The 25,508-nt window shown below is 63.4% G+C and overlaps 1 protein-coding gene across 1 annotated transcript in view; it reads left to right on the top strand.

The window, feature by feature from the left end:
* The window catches only part of Megf6 (multiple EGF like domains 6), an 81,298-nt gene that overhangs the window by 46,075 nt on the left and 9,715 nt on the right, over positions 1 to 25,508 (top strand). The window contains exons 5-18 of the mRNA XM_070037174.1: positions 7,193 to 7,315; positions 14,361 to 14,486; positions 15,027 to 15,149; positions 16,546 to 16,668; positions 16,816 to 16,953; positions 17,227 to 17,346; positions 17,704 to 17,826; positions 18,072 to 18,239; positions 18,492 to 18,623; positions 19,134 to 19,262; positions 20,649 to 20,777; positions 21,386 to 21,520; positions 21,614 to 21,748; positions 25,350 to 25,475. Of these exons, the coding sequence (XP_069893275.1) occupies positions 7,193 to 7,315; positions 14,361 to 14,486; positions 15,027 to 15,149; positions 16,546 to 16,668; positions 16,816 to 16,953; positions 17,227 to 17,346; positions 17,704 to 17,826; positions 18,072 to 18,239; positions 18,492 to 18,623; positions 19,134 to 19,262; positions 20,649 to 20,777; positions 21,386 to 21,520; positions 21,614 to 21,748; positions 25,350 to 25,475 (1,830 nt within the window). The remainder of the gene's footprint in view (positions 1 to 7,192; positions 7,316 to 14,360; positions 14,487 to 15,026; positions 15,150 to 16,545; positions 16,669 to 16,815; positions 16,954 to 17,226; positions 17,347 to 17,703; positions 17,827 to 18,071; positions 18,240 to 18,491; positions 18,624 to 19,133; positions 19,263 to 20,648; positions 20,778 to 21,385; positions 21,521 to 21,613; positions 21,749 to 25,349; positions 25,476 to 25,508) is intronic.

Genomic DNA, 25,508 nt, shown 5'->3' with positions numbered 1-25,508 from the left:
TCGAGCACTCTGCCCATAGGAGGGGCGCAGGCCCCAGGAAGGCATGTGTGCACTGCAGGGTGCTGCTGGGCCGGGCCGGGCTCTGGAGAGAAGGTGGGCAGGTGGATGATCAGGGCCTAGGTGAGGCCACCTCTCTCTGCCCAAGTGTCAAGACTACACTGGCCCTCTGCCACATCTCCTGGTGAGCGGGCATCTGGGGGCAGGGTCTCTCTGGAGTTGCTGGAGCTAGGAGTTCTCTTGAGCCGTTGTCTTAAAGATAGTACCTGAAGATGTCTCAGGTTCCGCATTCATACCTCCGAGATGGGGACATGGCAAGAGGCCGGTGTGTCTTAGAGCCAGGCCTCAGCATCCACTGGGCACTGGTCAGCTCTGGCTGTGGGTCTCATTCTCCACCATTCACCGGTGCCCGTTGGGTACTGACCTGTGCTAGGTGCTATGTGACCCGGCAGCACAGGTCCATCCTCCTGGCCTATGTGGCCGAAGTGGCCCCCTGTCACGTGCCCTCTGCCCGCTGCCCTTCTAGAGTCTTACGAGGGGAGACAGCCTCCATTTTCAGGGGACAGTGTGTGCTTCTGGGACGTTGCTGTTGCTGCTTTTGGGGACACATGGTGGAAACTTCCCGGAACAGTTGTGGGCAGGCATTTGTCCCCTCCGTGTCCCCTCCCTCCCAGCGGTCAGCCTAGTGCCCAGGGTGCCTTCAGCCAACACTAGGTTGGTCCCTGAGACAGATCGTTGCTGGGGGTTACCCTGCCCTCCGCCCGGCACCCCAGCTTTCTGGGCACCTCTCTCGTACCTTGTGAGGCCTTGGGAAGAGGGAGGGAAGGTGGCGCCCCCCAGTGGAAGTGGAGGAGGGAGTTGAGAGGGGGTGGAGGTCTTAGGGGTCTCCTTCCCAAGCTGGAATCCTGCAAGGCAAGCTGCGATGGCTAAGTGTGGGCTTTCCCAGGGGCACAGCCCCTGCTCCCCCCCAAAGGCAGCTTTCCCTGTTGCCTGCCGTGAGATTGTATGGATTTGTGTGCTCCTGTCTCTGGATCCATTGCTCTCCCCCATCTCTCCCAACCCCAACCCTCCCTTCCAGTTCCCTGGTTCCATCTTTACACTTCTGCAGTGAATATCACGACTCCATTCGCCCACCCTTCTTGAACTCTCCATTCCTCTGCCCCTATCTGAACTCCCTCCTTCTCTCCCTCCCTCCCTCCCTCCCTCTCCAAAACACATTTCACCTTCCTGATATTCCCCTTGGTAAACACAGATTAGTGGTTGTTCAAAGGAATTGGGACTTCACAAACCTCCTCTGTACACACCATACTTTAGGTGTGCGTGGAGATGTGTGTGTGACCGTATGCACGGTAGGCTGTGCCCTTGCCAAACCCCTGCAGCCCCATCCTGCCTTTGCTGACAAGTCCTCCCTGCTCTCCAGCCCTGTCCAGCATGCTCTCAGGCGGCCTCTTGCAGAGACCAGGTGCAGCCCAGGGTGGGCAGTGCCGGCGGGGGTGGGAGGGGCCCACGGCCTTCGGGCTTCCCACTCAGTGCTGTGGCCTCTCACGTGCCCACGTCTTCCCCCAGGCCTCCCCTGCAGGGCCTCCCCGCCTGGCCAGGATAGCGTCTCTGCTTTGGTTTCTCTTCTGTGTTGGCGGGGGAGCTCGTGTTTGTGCATGTGTGTCTGTGCAGATGTTTGCACGCGCCAGTGTGTCTGTGCGCGCCTCTGGCTGTGGGAGGCTGTGCATCTGTCTGCGCCCTGAGTGGGTGGTTGCACCCGTGGGTCTGTTTGTGCACACGTGTGTGTGTGTACGCGGGAGGGTTGCCTGGGCTTTTGAGTGGGTCTCAGTCTGTCTGGATGGATCTGGGTCCGTGGTGAGCCTGTGCGCTGGAATGCGCGGGGCGGGGCCTTGGCGGGAGCAGCTCAGCCCCCTGGGGGCAGCGGGGCGGGGCCAGAGGCGGGGAGTCTGAGGATTTGGCTTTTACCTGCAGGGGGCGGAGGGAAAGCTGAGAACATAAAAGGGGCCCAGCGGGTCCGAGGGAGCTGAGCTGATCTTGTGGCTGGGCTGGGCTGGGAATACCAAGCTGAGCACTGGTGTCTGAGCTCCGTCTGCTGCAGCTGCCCCACGGATCTGCAGACCAGGCATGGAGGTGTCCTGGGGCCGCGGCTGGCTGGCTGCCCTCTGGTGGCTGGGGTTCCTGGGGAACCTGGTGAGCGTCGCGGGCACACACTACCGCTACCTGTGGAGAAACTGCTACCCGTGCCACCTGGGCCAGGCTGGCTACTCCGTGAGCACCGGTGACCAGAGGCCAGGTGGGCTCCGGGTGAGCAGGGGCGGGCGGGCCCCAGGGCGCTCCCTCCCCAACAGATTTCCCTTTGTTTCCTTTTTGCAAAGTTTGTGCCAGGCCGCTTGACAGCCGGGGACTGGAGGGAGCAGACTGCGCAGCACCAGGCACGCAGCACCCAGCTTTGGGACAGAGCCAGGGTGTGCCCAGGAAGCAGACACCGTCCCTCCGGGACTGGCTGCAATGTGTTGATCTTAGGAAGGTTGTGTACGCCTGTGTGCGTGCATGTGCATACATGCATGTATGTGTATGTGTGTGCATGTGCTTGTATCTTTCTGCTCCGGTCTCAGGGATGTCCCCTGCCTTCTATGCCAGCAGCATGGGGTCAGGTCACGGGTCAGGCTGGAGTTGGCCCAGGGGTTTCTGAAGCTGGAGCCCCTCTCCTGGGTCCCAAGAGACTTGGCCCTTTGGGACCACGTGTGGGGGTGTGGGCTGTCCTTCCTGCCTGCTCACCACCAGCCTCCATGGACCTGGCCACTGGGTTCCTAAGAGGCTGTGGACTTGGGGCTCCTGTAGCTTCGGGGTACAGGGGCCCCCATTGTGTCCTGGATCCACCCTGTCCCTCTGCTGCTGGCATCTGGTGCCAACACTGGGCTAGTCGCCCTCCACGAGGCTGTCTGGAGCTGGGGACCCTCAGGAATGTGAGGAGGGGGGTGGTGTCTTTGGTTCCCATTGAGTCACCCCTGAACCCCAGGGGGGGTCCCCTGAGCTGTCCCCTGGGGGATAATCTCCCTCATGCCTGGAGGATAGCTGCCTCTCCTGGTGTGGTCACTCTACCACCTGGACCCAGATCGCCTCCAACCCGGGACAGCCTTCTGCTGACACCCAGGCTGGTGTGGCACCGCATCAGGGGGGCACTGAAGACTGTGTGCATGGAGGTCAGTGGGCTGGGCTGCCTTGCCCCGCCCGCCCAAGGCCTTCAGAAGGGCCGGGAGGGGCAGGCCCTGGGAGGGAAGGGCCCTGGCGTGGTGAGGGGGGGGCAGGGCGGAGCCCACTAGGTGCCAGAAGAGCGGAGCTTGCTGGCCTGTGTCCAGGGGTCTCCGGATTTCCGGAACTTGGGCAGTCTTCAAGGGGCCTTTGGGGTGGTTTCCGCAGCGGCAGTGTTGGCTGTGGGCCGGTCCCCCTGTCCGTCTGGCTGTACGTGCTGACAGTGGGTGAGGGTAGAGGCGGCCCCAGCCTCCTGAGTGGCACCCACTTGGGAGATGCAGGGCTCCCAGAAGACCCGGCCAGGGTTGGCACAGGGCTGACAGGGCCAGTGTGTGCCGCTGCTGCTCCCGTCCTCCGCCTGCCGGTGGTCTCCAGGCGCAGCCGAGGGGCGATCGGGAACCCGGGGCATCCCTGCAAATCCCGGGCCTGGCTGTTCCTTAAGACCACCCTGCCAGCGCTTTGCTCCCAGCCACACGGCCCCTCCCGGGTGCCCCAGGCTGTGCCTGAGGGGCTAGGGCTGGAGTGGGTTTGCCCCCTACCAGGTGTTACCGGGAAATGAAGCCCAGCTCTTGGAAAGAAAAGAAGGGGTGGCCCCCATCCCTCACTCGGTCCGCCCTGGGGTGCCAGCTCTGCCTGGGGCTCAGGCCCCCTTGTGGCGGCGGGTGGGCATTGCCACTGGAGTTGCCCATGCTTAGCCAGGCCAGCTCTGTGTGTGGGGAGGGCTCACTGCAGGTTTGGGGACAGTGGTCCTGGGAACGAACCCAGGGCAGGTGGACCTGGGAACCCAGCTTCCAGACGTGTTGGGAGGGGCGGGCAGCGGCTGTGGGCCTCCTGGTGGGCACAGGGGACTCTAAGCTGGGCCGGGAGCCCGGCTGGGAAGTGGGGGTCTGCTGTCCTATGGCCTGGGCCTTCAGGACTTGTAATTTGCTGAGTCTGGAGAAGACTCCGGAGACAAACAGCCTGGTGGGCTGCATTTGTGTCTTGTGGCTGCTGTTGCACATTGCCCTAAAGGCAGACTTATTACCCTGGACAGCCCTGTTTTTGTTTTTTTTTTGGGTCCGGTCACAGGGCCTGAACTCTGGGCCTGGGCGCTGTCCCTCAGCTCATCAGCTCAAGGCTAGCGCTCTACCACTTGAGCCACAGCGCCACTTCCGGCTTTTTTCTTTTTGTTTATGTGGTGCTGAGGAATCGAACCCAGGGCCTTATGCATGCAAGGCAAGCACTCTACCACTGAGCCACCTTCCCAGCCCATACCCTGGACAGCCCTGAAGGTCAGGGTCTGCCCTCGGAGGCTCCGGGGAGAAGCTTCCCGTGACACTCCAGCATGGGAGGCCGCCTGCATTCCTGGGCTGTCGGCCTCCTCTTCCATCCAAGCCGGCCTCTCCACATCTTGCGGCTCCAACCTCTGCTTCATCCTCACGTCCCAACTCTGACTCTGAAGTGGATCTTCTGTCTCCCCCTTGCAAGGCACACCTGGATAAGCCAGGACAGTCCCCCATCTCTTGATCTTATTTGTAAGGTCTCCTCTGCTAAGCAAGGCTCTGGGAAGACACACACAGACATCTTTGGGGTGCTCTTTGTCAGCTGCGCTGTCCCGCGTCTCCTGTCTCCTCGGGTTGCTGTCAAAGCCCTGGTTGCATGCCCAGCCCTTCCTGGGTCCTTGGAGATGTCGGGGCTCCCTGAGTGACGGGGCAGCCAGGGCTGCTCAGGTGCTTTCAAACACATCTACAAAGGCTCTCGGGGCTGGAGGGACCCCAGCGGGAGGGCACCTGGCCAATAGACAGGACTGGGTTCTTGGGGTGAAGGGTTCAGCCTTGAACCCACCCAGTAGGTCTAGACACTTCCTCTGGCACACAGCAAATGGGGTACATGGGTACTGAAAACCATGCCAGTGCTTCTATTACCCCTGTGTACATCCCATCGCAGATGCTACCATGCTGAGCAGGCACCCAACCTCTATACAGCAGTGTTGGGGGTAAGAAGAAGTTGGGGTCCGCGTGTCAGTCCCCCCGGAGGGGTGACAAGGCCCTGGCTTGCTGGGAGGCGGTCTGCCAGGAGTCAGAGCTGCTGTGGCCCCTTTGCTCAAGGCACCTTGGCAGAGCATTCAGCATCTGTCTTCTGCTGGGTGCAACCCTCAGCTGCCTGCCCCAATCCTCTGGCCTGGGACTCAGTCACTGGAGTCGCTCCACGTGCTCGGGCCCCCTGGTACTTCAGTGCCTTTGCCGTGCCTGAGCCCCAGGCCACAGAGGGGGCTCCTTTGGAGCTCTCCTGGGGGACAGGGGGTGCAGTAGGTGTCTGGTGCCAATAGAGGCTTCGCCTGGACCACACACAGGTGTCCTCGCCTCCCTGTATTCTGTTCCACCTGCGTCCATCTCTGTCTGGGCCTCCCTGCCCCGCAGCGTGGCAGACGTGGGCCTAGAGAGCAGGGAGAGGCCAAGACACCCCGAGCCCCTGCACGTCTGACATTCCCAGGGTGGGATCTGGCGCAGGGCCCCGGGCAAGGCTCTTCCTGGGCCTCGGGTTTACACCCTGCCACTTCCCCTGGGGCCTGGGGCCTGGTACTGAGGGAAACCCCTGCAAGAGTCACGGCCTTGGGCTCTCCCTGGCCTCTGACTGCCTACCCAGCTGTGGGCAGAGAGTCTGCCCCCGCCCCGAGGCCAGGAGGTCAGGGTCAACCCTTCCTCCTGCCTCTCCTTTCCTGCGCTTCCCTGAGTCTACAAGCCGAGCTTCAGACCTGCTTCCCCTCAGGCACTTGGCCAGAGGCGGGGTGGGAAGGCCAAGGAGCGCGAGGTCCAGGGCTCCCGTCCCAGAGAGGTAGCAGTGCCACCCTTCCTGTTTGGCACCAGAGCCCTGGGAAGGGAGGGTCTTACTTGTCCTGGAGCTGCCCTGAGCAAACCACAGCAGACGGCTTAAAACAGCAGGGAAGTATCTTCCCTTCCCTTCCCTTCCCTTCCCTTTCCCTTTCCCTTCCCTCCCTCCCTCCCTCCCTCCCTCCCTTCCTCTCTCCCCCCCTTCCTCCCTTCCTTCCTTTCTTCTTCCTCCCTTCCCTTTTCTCCTTCCCTCCCGCACTTCCTCTCTTGTGCCCATACTGGGGCTTGAATTCAGTTCCTCACACTCTTGCTTCATTTTTTTCACTCAAGGCTGGCACCCTACCACTTGAGCCACACCTCCACTTCTGAACAGGGAAGTTTCTCCCTTCCTCTTGGAGACCAGGATTCTGAGCTCAAGGTGTGCAGGCCTCTTCTCTGGAGCCTGCAGGGGAAGGCCTGACCAGCGTCTCTCCTCAGCTGATTCCCATCCATTCGTAGCTTGGGGACACTGCACTCCACTTCTGTTTCATTGGCACGCAGCTTTCTCTGCATAGGACCCCAGTCCTGGGATTTGGGGTTCACTGCTCACAGAATGATCTCATCTCCATCCTGTTTTACCCACAAAGGCTGTTTGCAGACAAAGTCACGTTCTGAGGTTCCAGTAGATGTGAGTCTGAGGGAACACAGGCCAGCAACCCCCCTTTCCTCTCTCCCCTCGTTCTCTCCATTGCCTGGGTGTGTGTCATTTCAAGAGTCCCCATGTTTTCCTTCTGGGCTCAGAACCCCTGGACAGGGCGGCCAAGTCCTGCCCTGCAATGTCATGGAGATTTGGCTTCCATAGGTGGCTCTGTTCCATGCTTGGCCTTGTGGTCTGGGGGGGGGGCCTCCTCGTGAGCCTGCTCCCACATTCTGACTGACCTGGGTGGCAGCTCTTCCGTGCCCCCCATTCCCTCTTAGGGAGGGCTGGGCCTGGCTGCCTCAGTCTACCCTGGCTCTTGGAGTGTGGGCTGGGGGTGGCAAGAGTTACAGGCATGGCCCGAGAAGGAGGTCTTGGGCCTGAGCTCCTTCCGCTCAGTGAGACAGGGTCTGTGTCCGATGGCTGTTCCACTGGTAACCCCGCCCCCTCCCACCAGATGTGGACGAGTGTCGCTCGCACAACGGCGGTTGCCAGCACAGGTGTGTGAACACCCCCGGCTCCTACCTCTGTGAGTGCAAGCCTGGCTTCCGGCTCCACACGGACGGCAGGACCTGTCTGGGTGAGTCTCCTGGGCCCCAGTCCGGGTCTGTGGGCCTCTGCCGTGCCCCACACTCCAGGGCGCTGTGCCCAGTCTTGGCCCTCACGGGTGAGTCCTGACCAGGCTGGCATTGGGGCTGACTCTGGGGCCTCAGTGTTCATCATCAGGGCTCCAGCCTGGGGCGGGGCGGGGAGGGAGGGGAAGGGGCTGCTGAGTCCCGGCTACACCCTGCCTCTGGGCATCCCACAGCCCACTGGTGGAGGCTGCGGCTCCGTGAGCAAGCAGGTCTCCAGGTGCTGAGTTAGCCGGGTCCCCGTGGTCTAGGTTGCAGCCACATGGAGTCTGGCTGGGCCTGGCCATCTGCAGGGATCATCGGTGTGGCTCCCTGGTGGCTGTGCTGCCTCCCAGGCTCAAGGGGGACTCCGGCCACCCTTGGATGACAGGGGGGCCAGGCAGCAGAAGGCCATTCATGGCCCCTGCAGAGCTGGGCCTCGGGAGTCTGAGGATGCAGGCCGGGGCAGGTGGACCCTAGCCCTCAGATCCCCTGCTGGGTCTCTGCTGCGGGGGATGACCTCAGTGGAGACATGAGGACACGGCCTGCTCGGGAGGGTTAACAAGAGGTCCAGAGAGAAAGTCTGCAGCCCAACGAGGTGGTGAGCAGCTGCCTTCTGCCAGCTCTGGACCAAGACAGACTGACCCTTGCCTCTGGCCTCCGTGTGGTTCTCTTGGATACTGCGAGGATGCCGGCACCCCTTCTTTCCACTGTGGAGATCCAGAGAGAGCCTGAGCTGGCTCTGAGCGGCCTTCCTCCTTGGCTGCCATGTGGGTGGCAGCCTGCCGGCCTGGGCTGGGGGTCGGGGGAAGGAAGGGGGGGAGCACTCTGCACACACATGTCCAGGCCGCTGTTCCCAGGAGCCAGGCAGCTGCCCTGGGTGGGAAAGTCAAAGCAGATGCAGGAATGTGCTGCGTCTCAGGAGAGCTAAGGCCAGGCGGATCCCAGCTGGCTGCCTGCTGGGGCTTTTGGGAGCCTGTGGCCAGTGCCCCTGGAGAAGTGGCATTGGACAGAGGCACATCCTCCCCACCCCCCCACCCCTGCTCTCAGGGAGGGTGTTTTGTGGAAGAGGGTGACTTGGGGCTGGTAGACAGAAGTCCCCTTGCTGCCGGCTGGTTTTCTGCTGTCCCCAGGGCTGGGACACTCACTCCATTTTTGTCTCCACCACCTCTGCTAATGAGGGCCTTCAATGAGATGCCTGCCAAAGGATCAAAGACGAGGATTAAGGCGTGGATGGCTAGGATGCTCTTTAGGGCCAGCAGTACCCCTGTGGCCGGGCTGTCCCAGCCAGTGGTCCTGGGATGTTTGGTCCCTGCCTGGATGGCCAGGCGGTCTTTCACTGTGCAGCCCATGTGTTAGGGCTGGAGGGACTAGTGGCGTCTGGCCTCAGGATGCCCAGGTGGGTGCCCCTCCGCTGGGCCTCTGTTCTCTGCCCCTGCTGGAGCCGGAGATGCTAGGATTCTAGAACACATGACCCCCCACCTCCTCCCTCCCTGCCTCCCTTTCCCCCATGGCCTATGGCTGAGTCTAGCTGGGGAACACCTTCCTTTCCTGGGAGCCCTGTTCTCGGGTGGGCACCTTCCCAGCCCCCTTCCCACACCTCCCCAGGGGTTTGACCCCTGCAGACACCTCTTGGCCGTGTAGGCATCTGGCTGTTGGTGGTGGATTCTGTGTGTCTGGAATTCCTAGCCATGTCTGGGTTTGGTGTGGGTTTGTCACCTGTCTCCACGGGGTGCTGCTTTCCTGTGGGCCTCAGCAGCTCAGAGTGAGAATTACTGGGGGGATTACCCATACATGGCAGCACTGGCTGGGAGCTCTCGGTCTCGGTCTCGGGGGGCTGCCCCCCTGAGGGTCCTGGGAAGACCCCAGAGGCGGCGGCAGTGCCGGAAGACAGCCTGCAAATACACTTGACTTCACCTCCAAATCGGGGGGGGGGGGATAGAGAGGGAGAACAGGAAATGGGCATGCACCACGCGGCCCTCCCTTCCCCACGGTCTTGTGGAAATAAAACCCAGAGAGGTTTCTGTTTCCATTCTTAAAAATGCAAATTCCTAAGAAGGACTTTGCCGTCCGGCCACTGCCCTAAGGGAAGTAGCTCCCCATGTGGGGTTCTCGGAGGCATTGCTGGGGATCCCTGGGGGGTGCCCCTCCTCTCTCTGGGCTGGGAAGGGGGGCGGGGAGGCCTGACCGCTGGTCTACCTTCCTGCCCACAGGGGCAGGGGCTGGAGCCAGTTCCTTTTCCAACTATGGAAAGTGGGCCTGCTCCGAGCCGCGGTTTGGCTGAGCGGCTAGGCATGTCAGTCCTACTTTTCTGTGACATCTTGCAGAGCAGCAGAGAACAAAACAATCCCTGGGTCCCTTACTGCTTGGTGCACGGAGCTCTCCGTCTGCATGTGGGCACCTGCCTGCCTGGTGGTCCTCAGTCTGACCTGCGGACGCTGAACGCGGACGCGGCTCTTTCCCCGGGTCCCTGAGTAGCACATGTGGGGCCAACCTGAAGGGCCATGGCTGTCCCTGGCTCACCCTGCAGAGCCCCTCCAGGTGTAGAGCACCGGGCAGGCTCTAGAACAGAGGTGGCTTTCTAGTCTCCTGGTCTCATTTCTACTGGCCTTGGGAGGGCTGTGCTCAGGGTGGGCTCTGCTGTCCACACGTGTGCCCTGCTCTCCACCTGGCTCTGCAGGGGTGTGCCTGTGGCAGCTTGTGGCCTTGGGCAGACTCGGACCTGAATCAACTCATCGGGGCAGTGGGGGGCGCTGCCCGGGCCCCCGGCTTACCCCCTCGGTTCTTGTCAGAGAGGAGGCTGCTTGGGCCCTGCAGGCCGCTGCTGGCAGTGACTTGGGGCCCGGGCCAAAGCCACAGGCAGCTGAAATGTGCAGACTGCCAGTCTCATCCCTGAGCAGCCACAGATGTGGCTTCCCCAAGCCTCCAGCCTCCGAACCCCCGTGAAATTGCACACAGGGTTTGCGCGCAGCCCGCAAGGCCCTGTCTGAGCCGAGCGCAGCGGGGAGTGGTGGGAAGAGGAGCGGCCGGCCCCATGGCCGTGAGCAGGCCAAGGCAGAGCGGGGAGGCTCTCACCCCGACCCAGGGAGGCCAAGGGCACAAACCACATAGCCTGGGCTGGTAACGAAGCCCAGCCAGGAAGACCAAGGCAGCTGTTAGAGTCTGTTAGACTTTGCCAGAAAACCATGCAGACATCCAGGTACAGAGAACAAAGAAAAGGTTTATTGCCAGTAAAGGGAAGGGCAAGACCCCTTCTCACAAGGGAGAAGAAGTGAGACGAAGCACCGGCTCTTGTCTGGGGTGACCTAATATAGCCTAGGAGGGCTAGGAGGGGCTAGAAGGGGCTAGGAGGCCGAGACCCCGGTGTGGATGTGCGGGCCAGGGGCTTCATCATGGCAGACTAGGATGGATGGCTGCTGCCCAAGTAGTAGATAAGGAGCTCTGCAGATGCCCAGACCTGAAGGTCACTCTAAGGGGCTCTTGTTGCCTTAGATGTTTGGTGGTAGCTGCCCCAGAGGAGTGCCATCCCAAGGTAGAGGGGTTGGAAGTTGATTATTTACTGCCCTTGCTCCATGGGCCTAGTGTTGCCTAGGAAAGAGGCCTGCTAAGTTATGGAGAGGGGAAGGGGCGTGTTAAGCTTTGGGAAGGGAGCTCATGGGACTGACAGTGGCCCCGCCAGGCATGCAGGGAGATGGTCGCCACGGGAGTTAGTTGAGGTGAGCTGGGGAAGGGTGTGTGGAGCTGCAGGAGGTTGCTTCACCTTGGGGCTGAAATAGCATCTCTCACGGATGACGGACGGCACTGCTTGGGTAGTGGTCATGCGGTCTAGGGGGATGGATTGTTTTCTCTACCCATTAAAGAAGTTAAAGGCAGAGACGTGTTTAAGGTAAAAGAGTAAGTTTATTTGAAAGTAAAGGAAAGCCATGAAAGAAAGCAGCAAAACTCCCCCACGAGGGGCCCAAAGAGTCCAGAGGGTCCCCTCCCAGGGTCTTTCACCGTCAGAGGCTCCTCCCACCTCTGCTCTCCCGGCTTTGTGCTGATTGCTTGATGGCGTGTACAAGGGCTGTCCCAGCTCTTTCCATTGGTTGAGCGGGCACCCGGAGCATTATGGGAAGAAGAAGCATTTGGTCAGGACCCCGGAGCACTATGGGAATAGGAAGCACCATGATGGGCTGCATATTAGCTGCTACCTGTTAGGTCTGCCCCTAACAGTTCCACCGTCTCTCCCTCAGTGGGGGCCTACCATCCAGATGCTGCCTAACCTCTGGAACTCGGCATCTGACGGGCCTGACGGATGGGCCATCTAAATGGAAAACCAGGAACACATACGTTCTCTAGAGAAACAAAAGCTAGTGATGCTCACGTGGCCTCCACGGGCAGGGGCGTGTGAGGCGGGACAGGTTGGGGCTGTGGCTGGGTGAGGAGCGGGTGTCCAGGCAGTAAGGGTGTTGGAGGTTGGCCTCATCAGTGCGGCCCGCTCACGGTGACTGGGGGCAGGGCCGCTGCTCTCCAGGCACCTGTGACCCCTTGGAGGCTCCCTGGGTCCTTCTTCGCCACCCCCTCCTTGTCTACCTGTCACCTCGGCCAGTCCACTTGAAGCCCATCTCGTTGGGGGCTAGGGCTTCCACACACACGTTTTGGGGATATAAACCTTAACACAGAGTGTCTGGTCGTGGGCAGGGACCGGAGCAGGCCCCTGGCAGAGAAGGCCCCTGGTCTTGGATGGGAGCTAGAGGCTCCAGCAGGATTGGGCTGAGGTTTCCTGCCCCCACCTCGGGCAGGGCTTTTCCTTTACGAGAATTCCATTTCAGTGTAATAGAAGTGAAAGCGGAGCCGGGGCTCGTGGAGCCGATTTATGTATTTATTTTTGAGATCCCGTCTAGTCATGTAGCCCAAGCTGGCCTGAAACTCTCAGTCCTCAGCCTCCCCAGTGCTGGGATTACAGGCGTGAACCACCACACCCAACTGTGGAGCCAGCTGTGTGAGTGCCGATCGCAGAGGGAGGCCGAGGGGTCTTCTCCCGCTCGGAGGCCACGTCCGACCCTCACTTTCTGACAGACGCCCGAGATTAGCTCCGAGTTCTGATTCGCAGAACTAGAACCAGGTGCGAGGCTTTGGCTTGTGGCCTGGGCAGGGGTCTGTGGACTGAATCTCAGTGACGAGAGGAAGCGGTCATCATCCCTGGGGCCCTGTCACACAGAGCCCGGCCCTTCCCAGAGCCGCACATCCCAGCACCGTGGAAAATCTGCCTCGCTCAGCTTTCCGGGAATCCACGCAGGATGTATGGAGTGGTGCTGGCCCGGCTCCCGGTGGTGCACAGCTTGGGAACATCTGGAGATCACAGCTCTGTGGCCTGGAGGACAGGAGGATGGGGCCTGCGGGTGCCAGGCAGAGAGGGATCCTGGGCCCTGCTGTGGACAAGGGGCGGCCTGTCTCCTTCCTGCCCTGCCACGGTCTCCCGGGCCCTGGTCCTCATGAGGTGCCTGACCAGCCTGCTTCCCTGCCCGGACTCTGCCCGGCTCTGCCAGAAAGGGCTTCTGGTTCCTATTACGTGTCCCGAGCAGGGATGCTATTGGTGTGGTGAACACAAATAAACAGAGCCCCTCGGAATGCGGGGCCGGCGCAGGCTGCGCGCACCCCTGATTCTATGGAAGAAAGGCCGGGGCCGAACCAGCTCAGGTGAAGCCAGCCGGGCCTGGGGGTAGACAGCTCCTGCTCTCTGATCTGGGAGAGAGTTGGACCCAGGGCGTGGCTCAGGATATTGCTGCCGTTCTTCCCACTTCAGTGTGCTGAAGCCCCACTGCCACCCCCAACTTCTGGCTTTGTTCCGAGGATGTGGGGTGGGCCCTCAGCCGTGCCCCCCCCCACATGGGGAGAGGGCCGTTTTGTGAGGGCTGTGGTTTTTAAACCAGCTTGCTTTGAAGGAAGCCTTGCCTTTGGCCGACAGTGCGCCTGGCCTCCTCGGAGCTCCGAGGCAGCTCATGTGCTCCGTGCGGCCGCCGGCGCCGTGGCCCCGGAGCGCCTGCCTGTCTGTGGTGCCAGCCCCAAGCCCAACCCGTGTGCGGCCCAAGTCCCACACCAAGCCAGCGCTCGGGAAGGTGGCATCGTGGGGAGAGCCCGCAGCCTGCTCCGGTGCCACGGCTCAGGTCTGCTCCAGCCCACCCTGGCTCAGGCCCGCGGGCCCGCGGCGGTGCTCTGCCCTGCCCGGCAGCAATACATTCTTGCGGCTTCCCTCCTGAGCTTGGAGCCAGCTTCCTCTAACCACAGAAGGGTTGCCAGATACCTGATTGCAACCAAATCCAGGCTGGCTGGAGGAGGAGCTGGCTGCGGCTGGCCTGGAGCTTACCACCAGCGCCTTGCCCAGTCCCACTTCCACCCCAGCCTCCCTGGCCAGCGCAGGGCATGGGCACAAGTCTACCCACAGGATATCCAGGCCCTCACCCATTCGCCTTGCTCCCGTAGAGCAGGGGGCCAAGCGCATAGGGCTGGGGCGCCGGTTCCCGGCCTGCGGTCTCACGGAGTGCTGTCCCTTGGCCACTGGGAAGAGTGGGCATCCTGGGGTCAGGTGTGAAGCGTGGCCCCGGCCAGGCCACAGGTGGCCATCCACAGCATCTCCACGCCATCTGCCTTGAGGACCAACCCGGAGGGAGGTCCCTGCCACCCTCTGCCGTCCTTCCAGGGGGCGGGGGGCTTGTTCCTGGGGTGCCGAGGCTTCACCTTGCCTACCCAGTGGCCCTTGATGTGCTGCGGTGTGTGCCGCCTTGGCTCTGTGTCCAGATGTCAGGCGGGCTGGGACAGGAGGATACAGAAGATGGCCGCCATCCTGCAGACCCATCGGTGGCAGAGAGCAAAGTCAGCCTGTGGGCCAGAGCGGCCACGGAGCAGTGCCTCCCCCTGAAGCCCCGCTCGGGGGCCAGGGGTGGATGGACGTCTCTGAAGGCCCTTGCGGGCTGGGCCCTGCCTGTCCCTGCCAGCCCTCCCTCCTGGGCTGACCTGGGCTCTCTGTGTCCCCAGCCATCAGCTCCTGTACCCTGGGCAATGGGGGCTGCCAGCACCAGTGTGTCCAGCTCACAGCCACGCGGCACCGCTGCCAGTGCCGGCCGGAGTTCCAGCTGCAGGAGGATGGCAGGCGCTGTGTCCGTGAGTGGATGCCGCAGACTCCCCGGGCTGGGACCGTGGGCCGGGGGGAGGAAGGGGGGACAGGGAGATGTCACAGAATTGGGGCTCATAGGGCTAGAAGTAGGTGCTCACAGAGCTGGGGTTACAGAGGTGTGGGGTCACAACACTGCTGTTGGTTCTGGTATCCTGGCCTCCAGGAGAGGACTCTGGGGCGGCGGTCCCTCTGGAAGCCCTCAGCAGCTGGTCCTGTGGGGTCCTCTGAACCCCTGACAGCCCTGAGCTGGGGGGTGGGCAGCTCAGCGGCTGGCGGCTCCTCAGCAGAGCCCTGCTGTGGGGTCTTCCAGAGGGTCTCAGAAGCTTCCCACCCATGGGGAGACCAGCCCCTGCCCAGGCCGGAACAGGGGAGCTCAGAGCTGTGGGCATGCGCCCCGCTGCTCACCCCACATGGGGAGATGCGTGGGAGACTGGGGGTTAGGCGGGCTCTGGGGACAGGAGTCTCAAGTTACCCGGTCCCCTTCCACCCTGCCCTGATCTCCTCCCGTCCCTCTGTGTCCGCTGCAGGGAGAAGCCCGTGTGCAGACGGGAACGGCGGCTGCATGCACACGTGCCAGGCGCGCCGGGGCCTTGCCCACTGTGGGTGCCATGCGGGCTACCAGCTCGCCTCCGACCGCAAGGCCTGTGAGGGTAGAGCGTGCTTCCATTCCCTCCGGCCCCCGGGTCTGTGGGTGTGGGAACAGAGGCGCCTACCCAGCATGCCTGGGCGAGCTGGGATGGTCCTCAGTCTTCCCCCTCCTCGGGGGGAGTAGGGATCGCTCCGTGAGCCACCTCCCCAATCGTGCTTCACCAGGAATAAGGGACATTGCTCAGCGTAGCATTTTATTTTGGTGTTTGGCAGTACTGGGGTTTGAACTCAGGGCTTCAGGCTTGCTAGGCAGGGGCTGCACTACTCGATCATGCCTCTAGCCCTTTTTGCTGCAGTTTTTTTTTTTTTTTTTGAGGTAGGAACTCACTTTCCCTCGTGTCTACTCCCTGGGTACTTGTAGGATGACAGGTGCACAGTGCCCAGCTGTTGGTTGAGATGGGCGTCTGGAGAATGTTTGGCTTGGATTGGCCTTGAACCACGATCCCCACCCCTCTACCTCCTGAGAAGCTGGGAGTTATAGGCACTGGTACCCAGCCTATTTAATCTTTGTTTTGGTTTATTTGCTGGATTTGAACTCAGGGACTTGTGCATTTTTTTTTTGTCAGTTGTAGGGCTTGAACTCTGGGCCTGGGCGCTGTCCCTCAGCTCTTCAGCTCAAGGCTAGAGCTCTACCACTCGAGCCACAGCGCCACTTTCAGCTTTTTCTGTTTATGTGGTGTTAGGGAATCGAACCCAGGCCTCATGCATGCAAGGCAAGCACTCTACCACTGAGCCGCCTTCCCAGCCCCGGGACTTGTGCTCTTGCTCAGTCTTTTTTTGCCCACATCTGGTGCTCTACCACTTGATCCATGACTCCAGGTCCTTGGGCACAGTTTCCAGATGCCTTTCCATGTCCCGCTAGCTCTCATCATCACAGTCGGTGACTTATGTGCTTCGCTTTATGCCTGGGTGTCTGGGTGTCCCGGCTCTTCCTTGTATCTGTGGACCCCCGGATGGGCAGACTTGGGGGCGCCTGACCTTGGGTCCAGTGACTTCCGAGGGAGTCTGACATGTTAACTGGCAGCCTGTGCAGCAGTGGTCAGCTCCCAAGGCACCCTGCGGGATGGCCAGCTGTCCACAGGGCAGGGACGGCCCCACACACTGTACCACCAGACCTCGTCTGGGTGTGACAGGCGAGCCTGTCACTCTGGGCACAGCTGGTTGCAGCAGGCTCAACGTCACACACACAGGAAGATCCAGGACGCCCAGATGCCCAGGGACCAGTTTTCCCCTGGGGAACCCGCGGGGCAGCTGTGGCAGGCAGGATCCGGTCCTGAGAGTGTGCGCCGCACGGCCACAGCCGGGAGGCTGATGCTCACGAGCTGGCGTCAGCAGCAGGTGCCGGTGCCACCGCGCTCCTCTGGGACCCTGAGCCTGTCCCCTGCTCTCTTCCTTCAGATGTGGACGAATGTGCCACGGGGCTGGCCCAGTGTGCCCACGGCTGCCTCAACACTGAGGGATCCTTTAAGTGTGTGTGCCACGCGGGCTACGAGCTGGGCGCCGATGGACGGCAGTGCTACCGTGAGCAGACCGTGGGCAGAGGGCTCCCAGAATGCCCTGGGGTGCCATCTTCACCTTCCTTCCGTGGCGATGGGGCCCCAGCTGTTGGGCGGGGGGCTGCTAACCCTGTGCCCTGTCCCCTGTCCCCGCCGTCTGGCTTTGTTGCAGGGATTGAGATGGAGATCGTGAACAGCTGTGAGGCTGGCAACGGTGGCTGCTCGCACGGCTGCAGCCACACCAGCACGGGGCCACTCTGCACCTGCCCCCGTGGCTACGAGCTGGACGAGGACCGGAAGACCTGCATTGGTATGAGCCAGCTCCTTCCCGGCTGCCCGCCCCACGCCAGCCCAGGGCTCACCTCGGGTCGGTATGAGCCAGCTCCTTCCCGGCTGCCCGCCCCACGCCAGCCCAGGGCTCACCCCGGCTCAGGGACTGGTCTGATGCCACATTTGGAAGCCAGTCCCGCCCTGGCTGCCTGGGCCTGCTCTGTGTAATCCTGTGGTTGTGTGTGAGTGTGTGCAGGCTGTGCCCAGGAGATGGTGGATGGGGTGCACAGGTGGGCTCTGTGTGTGCCCGTAGATGTCGACGACTGTATGGATTCCCCGTGCTGCCAGCAGGCGTGTGCCAACACCCCTGGTGGGTATGAGTGCGGCTGCTACGCCGGCTACCGGCTCAGCACTGACGGCTGCAGCTGTGAGGGTGAGTCCCCGCCCTCGGTCGCACCTGGGTGCCGGGGAAGGACGTCGGGTCCAGGCTGGCCCTCCAGCCTGCCAGTCCCTGTCCCCAAGCCCCATTGCTTGCTACAGAAGGGCGGTGCCAGCCTCCCTCCCTCTCTCTGGCCTGTGGTCACCGGCCGCTCTCACGGGGTGGGGTCCGCCCTCCTGGCTGCTCTTGAGCGGATCTCCGGTCCGGCCTCCTTCGGCGGGGGCTGGCACCACCTGAGACACTGCCGTTCTGTGGGTTGGCATTGCCAGTGTGCCTGGGCTCTGTCCAGGGGGCAGGGCCAGGGCGGGTAGGGCCCCCGTTCCCGACGCCAGGAGCTCCGTTTGCCTGCAGATGTGGACGAATGCGCCTCCAGCCGTGGAGGCTGTGAGCATCACTGCTCCAACCTGGCCGGCTCCTTCCAGTGCTTCTGCGAGGCCGGCTACCGGCTGGACGAGGACCGCCGAGGCTGCACCCGTGAGCATCCCGGCTGCCCCTCCCTGCCCCCAGTCCTGCGCGCTGTCCGGCCACGCGCCGCCCCCGCTCCAGGCCACCTCTTGCTTTGGTGGTAGGGCAGCAGGGCCGATGAGACAGCCCTCCCCAGACAGATGCCGGCCGGGGGTTCTGGGTGGCCCAGCTCCCCTGATCAGATGAGAGATGACCCGCTCTCCTTGGGAGAGCAGTGGGTGGCAGGCATAAGGTGCCTGTGTGGTCCTCCCCAGCCCTGGAGGAGCCCACGGTGGACCTGGACGGCCAGCTGCCCTTCGTGCGGCCTCTGCCCCACATCGCGGTGCTGCGAGATGAACTACCTCAGCTCTTCCAGGATGACTACGGGCCCGAGGAGGAGGAGGCGGAGCTCCGGGGAGAGCACAGGCTCCTGGAGAAGTTTGGTGAGGGCTTGGGCCCCGTGCTGCCCTCCTGCCCTCAGGGTCAGCAGGCCGCTGACCACGGTGTCCCACAGTGACCTGCAGAGGGTGCATGTCCATGTGGGGTTCAGGAGGCCCGCAGCTCCCAGGGAGGCTCTCCCTGGCCTCCGCCTTTGGCTCCTTCGAGGGCCTCTGGGCTGGGATGGCCCTCTAGTCCTCTTTCTTGGTCTGAGGCTGAGGTCCGGCTCTGAGGCGCCTCTCCCTGCCTGTCCCCAGTCTGCCTGGGTGACTCCTTCGGCCATGACTGCAGCCTGACCTGCGCTGACTGCAGGAATGGAGGGACCTGCCTCCCGGGCCTGGATGGATGTGACTGCCCGGACGGCTGGACCGGGCTCATCTGCAATGAGAGTGAGTCCCTGCAGGACAGTGCTGAGCGGGGGGTGGGGGGTGAGCCCCAGACAGGGCCAGTGGCACCATGGGCACCACTGGGGGGACAGCGGTGGGCACCATGTGCATCACTGGGATGGCACTGGGCACCTGTGGGCATCACCAGGTGACAGCGGTGGGCATCGTGGGCATCACTGGGGGGACAGCGGTAGGTGCCTGTGGGCATCACCGGGGACAGCGGTGGGCACCGTGGGCATCACCGGGACGGCACTGGGCACCTGCGGGCATTGCCGGGCTGTGATGGCTGTGAGGTTCGGGGTGCTCGGGGTGCGTACGTGCGATCAGAGGGAGAGGGTGCGGGGTTGGATGGTGACGTCTCGTCCGCCGTGAGTGTGGCTGGGTCTGGGAGTCACAGTTGTGCACTCCAGGCGGTGGCGTCTGAACCCGTGTGGGCCTTGGAACGTGTGTGGTGGGGACGCTGCTCAGAGCCCTACTGACCAGTGACCCTGGTGCTTCTCCTCACCCCCGTAGCTTGCCCCCCCGGCACCTTCGGGAAGAACTGCAGCTCGGCCTGCGGCTGTGAGAACGGCGGGACGTGTGGCCCTGTGACGGGGGCCTGCCGCTGCCCCCCGGGAGTCGGCGGAGCCCGCTGTGAGGATGGTGCGTGCGACCCCTCGGGAGCCTCTGCGGCTGCCCCTGGGGATGGGGGGGCCGGTCTCCTGCCCGGCCTCCTTGTGGGGAGGAGGGCCCGTAATGGGGGCTTTGCATGGACTCCTGCCCACCGGCTTCCAGAGCTTCTGCGGGGCCTGGGACGGAGGAGGCCTTTAGAGGGACAGATGTCGAGTGTTCCTTGTTGCTAATTCCCTGGGGCTCAGCTGCGGCAGGTGGAGACCTGGCTTGCAGCAGGTGCTTGGACTGGGCTTCCTGGGGAGGAGGGGAGCCCCCTTCCCGTTCCCAGAAACATTCATGTAGTGCTGGAGCTCCACAGGCTCTGGGGAGGACCGAGGGCACCTGGCAGACACCGGCCCGCCACTGCTTTGCCACATCCGTGTGGCTCCCTGGAGACTGCTCTGGGGTGCCCTGTGGGAGGGTTCCCAGACTCCCCAAAGGCCAAACAGACCTGGCCAGGCGAGTCCAGGAGGGTCTGGGCCCTGGCGGGACCCTGTGTGGGTTTCTCCGTCTCTGGGCACCTCAGCTCATGACTGCTTCGTTCTGGTCAGTGCCCGGTGACTTCCCACGGCTGTGCCCCACTGCCTTCCCCTCCTCTCAGATCCCTCAGCCTGTCTGGCGAGGACATTTGGGCCCACGTGGATAACGCAAAATGGCATCATCCTGGACTGATGATGCCATCCTGGGCATGCTGTCATCTTGTTATGATGTGTCATTCTGGGGGGGATGGCATCATCCTGGGGTGGTAATGTCATCCTGTTATGATGATGTCATACAGTTATGATGATGTCATCTGGGAGTGATGATGTCATCCTGGGGATGGTATCATTCTGGGGTGATAGTGTCATCCTATTATGATGATGTCATCCTAGGGGACGATGTCATCCTGGGGTGGACTGTGGGTCCACCTCCCATCCACTGCAGCCCCTTTGGTATGGGTCAGGGGAAGACATTCTGGAAAGCACAAAGCTAGCCTTGGAGCCTCTCGAGCCTGGGGCTGGGACCTGGCCAGTGGGCTCATGCGTCCTTCCTGCTGTGAGGCGGGGGAGTCAGGCCTCAGTCCCACGGAGGAGCAGAGTTGAGGAGGCCGCAGGCTGGGGGGGAGGGGACGCTGTCCCTTAGGCACACGCTGAGCGTCGTGCTCCGCCCCGACCCTTGCCTCGGACCGTGGGGAGGCTGGCCAGACGGTCCCTTGCCTCGGACCGTGGGGAGGCTGGCCAGACGGTCCCTTGCCTCGGACCGTGGGGAAGCTGGCCAGGGTCGGGAGGTGCATCGCTCCGCGCGGGCGGGGCTTCTCCCGTCTCCTGTGCCGGGGGACAGATGTGGGAACCTGGCCGCGCACCACAGCTCTCACTGAGGCCACCCCCATCTCCTCAGGCTGCCCCAAGGGCTTCTACGGGAAACACTGTCGCAAGAAGTGCCACTGTGCCAACCGGGGCCGGTGCCACCGCCTCTACGGGGCCTGCCTCTGCGACCCGGGGCTGTACGGCCGCTTCTGCCACCTCGGTGAGTGCTGCTGCCCCAAGTGCGTAAGCTGGCCCCGGGCCAGAGGGGCTGAGACTCTCCCGTGCTGGGAGCCCCGTGCAGCGTTCTGGGTTGGTTTGGGATCTGCGCTGCTCCGGGGGCGTCCCCCCCTTCAGGGAGCCTCCTGGCCCTGGTCTCTGGAGGGGCTGGGCCGTAGGCACCGGCTGGACGAGCCTCCCCAGGGAGCCTGGCAGGGGCCTGGGCACTGGTTGGGTTTTGGAGTGAGGCCTGGCAACGAGGCCCGGGGCCCGGTCCTCAGCCCCCCGCCACAGGGTGAGCCCTGGAGTGCACAGGGAAGGAAGAGGCTGGTGGGGGTGGCGGAGGGCAGACCTCCTTTGGGCATTTGTCAGAGGAGGGTTTGGAGAGGGGAACGTCAGGACTGGGTAGGAACGGTGTGGTCCAGGGCGAAACCTTAACTTCGCAGACCCTCGTTCTCGGCTATAAAATGGGCACAAGTGCGATGCTGGGATCCTCGGAAAGTTCTGGAAGGGGGCACAGCCTCCGGGGTCTGTCACTGTTGCCGTAGTAACCAGGGCTGGGAGGGGCGGGCCCTGCGGGCCGGCAGGCCCCTCACGGCTCTGTGGGTACAGCCTGTCCGCCCTGGGCCTTCGGGCCGGGCTGCTCGGAAGACTGCAGCTGCGAGCGGGCCCACACCCACTCCTGTGACCCCAGGGACGGCGGATGCTCCTGCAAGGCCGGCTTCCGGGGCCGGCGGTGCCAGGAGGGTGAGCCAGGGCCGGGAAGGGGTCGCAGAGGGGTGGAGCGGGGCGGGGTGGGTGGTCCTGGGCGCCTCTCACCCTCACCTCCTCACCCTGCAGAGTGCGAGCCAGGCTTCTTTGGGCCAGGCTGCCGGCACAGGTGCACCTGTCCACCAGGCGTGGCCTGTGACCCTGTGGGTGGCGAGTGTCGGAGGCAGTGTCCGCCTGGATACCTGGGGGAGGACTGTGGCCAAGGTGAGTGGCCACCCCCGGCGATCCTGGTGTGTGGGTCACGTGGGTCGTGTGCATGTGTGTGGCTCAGACGGCCGCTCGGCTCGAGGCTGCTGGCCATAGTACCCGGGCCCCCGTGGAGCCTTTACCTGCTGTGGCAGCAGCTGCTTGTGTGTGCTTTAGAACTGCCCAGGCCTCTGCCCGGGCCTGACCCAGAGAAGGGGTCAGTGCCTCTCCAAAACCGCTCTCACTCCTTCACCCCACTGGGTGTTCTGAGAGCACTGCACCTGGAGTCCGGGGGTGAGGGGGTAAGGTATGGGCTGCAGCTGCACAGGCAGAGATGGGGGGTCCCGTCCAGGCAGATCTCAGACACAGAGCCCAAGTGGACCAGTGAGTTCAGCCCTACGACCGGCCTGGAGCAAGTCATGCTGGGAACCCACACCCTGACCTGTTGGCAGTGGGAGGCAAAGGGAGCTGGATGGGAGGGTGGGGCACCGGGGCTGCCAGCAGCCCCCAGCCAAGCCCCCTGTGCCCCTCAGCCCATCTGGGCTGGGCAGGGATGACAGGCATCACGACCAGGAGCCCTGAGCAGCCGTGGGCCCATGAGGGAGGGAAGGCCTGGGTGTGTGCCCTGGGGCTGCGGCGGTGGCTGCTGTTGCGGCCTCCCTTGGCAAGGGCCCTGCTGTCCACTCCTGTTGGCCTGAAGAGCTGGTGGGAGCTGATGGGACCCATACATAGTTCCTGCCTCAAGGAGGCCGGGCCAGGGAGGGGTGGCAGAGCCGTGGCCGCTTCCCTTCCCTGCCCGCTGGGGGTAAAGCACAGAGAGGCCCTGCCCCACCTAGCCTGCCCAGAGGCCACAGAGGAGCAGTGTTAGGAAGTCAGCACCCTCTGGCCAGCATCTCAGCCCACATTGGCCGCAGCGACCAGAGCTGTGAGCACCCTGGCCAGGCCCCAGCCTGCACCCAGTGTCTCTAATCTGTACCCAGTGTCTGTACCCAGTGTCTCTCTCTGAACCCAGTGTCTCTGTCTGCACCCAGTGTCTGCTCCCAGTGTCTGCACCCAGCGTCTGAACTCAGTGTCTGTCTGCACGCAGTGTCTGAACCCAGTGTCTCTGGCTGCACCTAGTATCTCTATCTGTACCTAGTGTCTGTATCCAATGTCTGCACCCAGTGTCTGTATCCATTGTCTGCACCCAGTGTCTATCTGCACCCAGAGTCTGCACCCAGTGTCTGTGTGGGTGCTTTGGCTGGGCCCGCTCTGGGATAATGCCAACTCGCGTTCTCACGTTCTATTGGTGCAGGAGTGACATGGGTATGGGTGGAATCCCACCCTGGACACACGGTGTCTGGCTTCAGGTTGAGCTCAGTGGTTCCAAGTGTTTGCTTTCCCACTTGGGCAAGCATTGCGGGGCTTATAGAGATGTAGACAGTGCCCAGCCTCTGACAGCTCCCACCTGACACACACACACACACACGTACACACCCATGTAGACATGCAGTGTGCACAGTCTGCACGTGTGTGCATGGGCACATGCATGCACACGCGCATACTTGCAGCGCAGCCACCCCCAGGCCTGGGACCTGCCTTCCAGGCCTCATGTGGAGCTCAGAGGAGGTCTTGCCCAGCAGTCCTGGAGCCAGCCCGGGCGTCAGGAGGTAGAAGCCCCCTCCTCTTTTTGTTTTTCCTTGCCTGTTAGGGTAAGCCTTCCGTGCCCCAAGAATGAGCCACAGGAAATGACACACACACTTTTATAGACATTTCTGGGAACTATTACTGTCCTGCGCATGGGTCTGCAGCTAGTTAGTGAGGAGGCCGCTGCGGCCCAGAACGTGGCCAGTCTCCCTGCCCCGCCCCGCCCTGCGGACTCCTGAGCGTGCGCGGGGGCTGCGCGTGCCCCGGCCTGCCCCTGCGTCCCGGGACGGCAGCTCTCACCTGCTGCACACCTGTGGGGCCTGCAGCGTTTCCCTGACATCTGGGCTGGCGGCAGGGCAGCCTCCCCACGCTGTGCTCTGCCAGGCTCAGGGAGTGGTCACTGCGGGTCACAGGCTCCTAGAGCCCGGGGCGTGGCACCGTGAACCTTCCTGCAGCCCTGCTGTGGAACCCAGTGCCAGGCCACCACCGCCAAGGTGCTCTGAATCCTGGGCTGTTGGGCCCCTGTACTGAGTTCAAGGTGGGGGAGCCCAGGCCTCGGGGCCCCGGCTTGTCTCTGTTTAGAACATTCTGGACACCACTCCTTACCACCCCACTTCCTGTGAGCACCATGGGGTGGAGGCAGATTCTCCCACAGTCCGTGGGGCTGAGTCGGAGGTGCGGTACGGTGGGGAGGAGAGGGGCTGGATGGGTGCACCCCGGTGGGCTGGAGTGGTAGGGGTTCTCTTGGGGACCCCAGTGGGGCTGGAAGGGGGACAAGGTTGCCGCCTGCTCCTGGGAGCTCTCCAGGGTGCTGGTGGCCGTAGCTCCTGCCTGACAGGCCGCGTGCCCTCTGTCTGCCCCTGCCCATCTCCGATGGTGCCCCAAGGCTAACCTTCCTCTGTCCCTGTCCTTCTCTGCGACCCACCCTGGTAGTGCTCCGCTGCTCCTGCTGGGGCTGGAGTTGGTGCCAGCGCGGGGCAGCGCAGGGCAGGGCAGGGCAGTGTGGGGCAGCGCAGGGCAGGGCAGGGCAGCACAGTGAGGGGCAGCACGGGGCAGGGCAGGGCAGTATGGGGCAGCACGGGGCAGGGCAGCGCAGGGCAGGGCAGGGCAGGGCAGTATGGGGCAGCACGGGGCAGCACGGGGCAGGGCAGGGCAGTATGGGGCAGCACGGGGCAGCATGGGGCAGGGCAGGGCAGTGTGGGGCAGCACGGGGCAGGGCAGGGCAGCACAGTGCGGGGCAGCACGGGGCAGGGCAGGGCAGTATGGGGCAGCACGGGGCAGGGCAGGGCAGTATGGGGCAGCACGGGGCAGCACGGGGCAGGGCAGGGCAGTATGGGGCAGCACGGGGCAGGGCAGGGCAGTATGGGGCAGCACGGGGCAGGGCAGGGCAGTATGGGGCAGCACGGGGCAGGGCAGGGCAGCACGGGGCAGCACGGGGCAGGGCAGGGCAGTGTGGGGCAGCACGGGGCAGCACGGGGCAGGGCAGGGCAGCACAGTGTGGGGCAGCACTGGGCAGGGCAGGGCAGTGTGGGGCAGCACAGGGCAGGGCAGGGCAGTGCGGGGCAGGGCAGGGCAGCACGGGGCAGGGCAGTGCGGGGCAGGGCAGGGCAGGGCAGCACGGGGCAGGGCAGCACAGGGCAGCACGGGGCAGGGCAGCACAGGGCAGGGCAGGGCAGGGCAGCACAGGGCAGGGCAGGGCAGGGCAGCACGGGGCAGGGCAGGGCAGGGCAGCACGGGGCAGGGCAGCACAGGGCAGGGCAGGGCAGGGCAGCACGGGGCAGGGCAGGGCAGGGCAGCACGGGGCAGGGCAGCACAGGGCAGGGCAGGGCAGGGCAGTATGGGGCAGCACAGGGCGGCACAGTGCAGTGCAGGCAGGGCAGGGCAGCACGGGGCAGAGCTGGGCAGGGCAGACTCCCGGGCTGGGCAGGCAGGGACAGTGTGAAGTGGGCCTCCCATGCCCAGGGCTTAGTCCTCTCCTGCCCCCCTCCTACAGAGTGCCCAGAAGGGACTTTCGGTGTGAACTGCTCCGGATCCTGCTCCTGTGTCGCAGCACCCTGTCACCGGGTCACCGGGCAGTGCCTGTGTCCACCAGGGAGGACGGGGGAGGACTGTGGGGCAGGTGAGTGGCCTCCTCCTCTCTGGGGTACTGACT

Source organism: Dipodomys merriami, unplaced genomic scaffold (genome assembly GCF_024711535.1).
Source record: "Dipodomys merriami isolate MVZ:Mamm:240054 unplaced genomic scaffold, mDipMer1.0.p SCAF_28, whole genome shotgun sequence".
In the NCBI taxonomy this organism is placed as follows: Eukaryota; Metazoa; Chordata; class Mammalia; order Rodentia; family Heteromyidae; genus Dipodomys; species Dipodomys merriami.
This window is presented reverse-complemented; position numbering and strand designations above follow the sequence as displayed.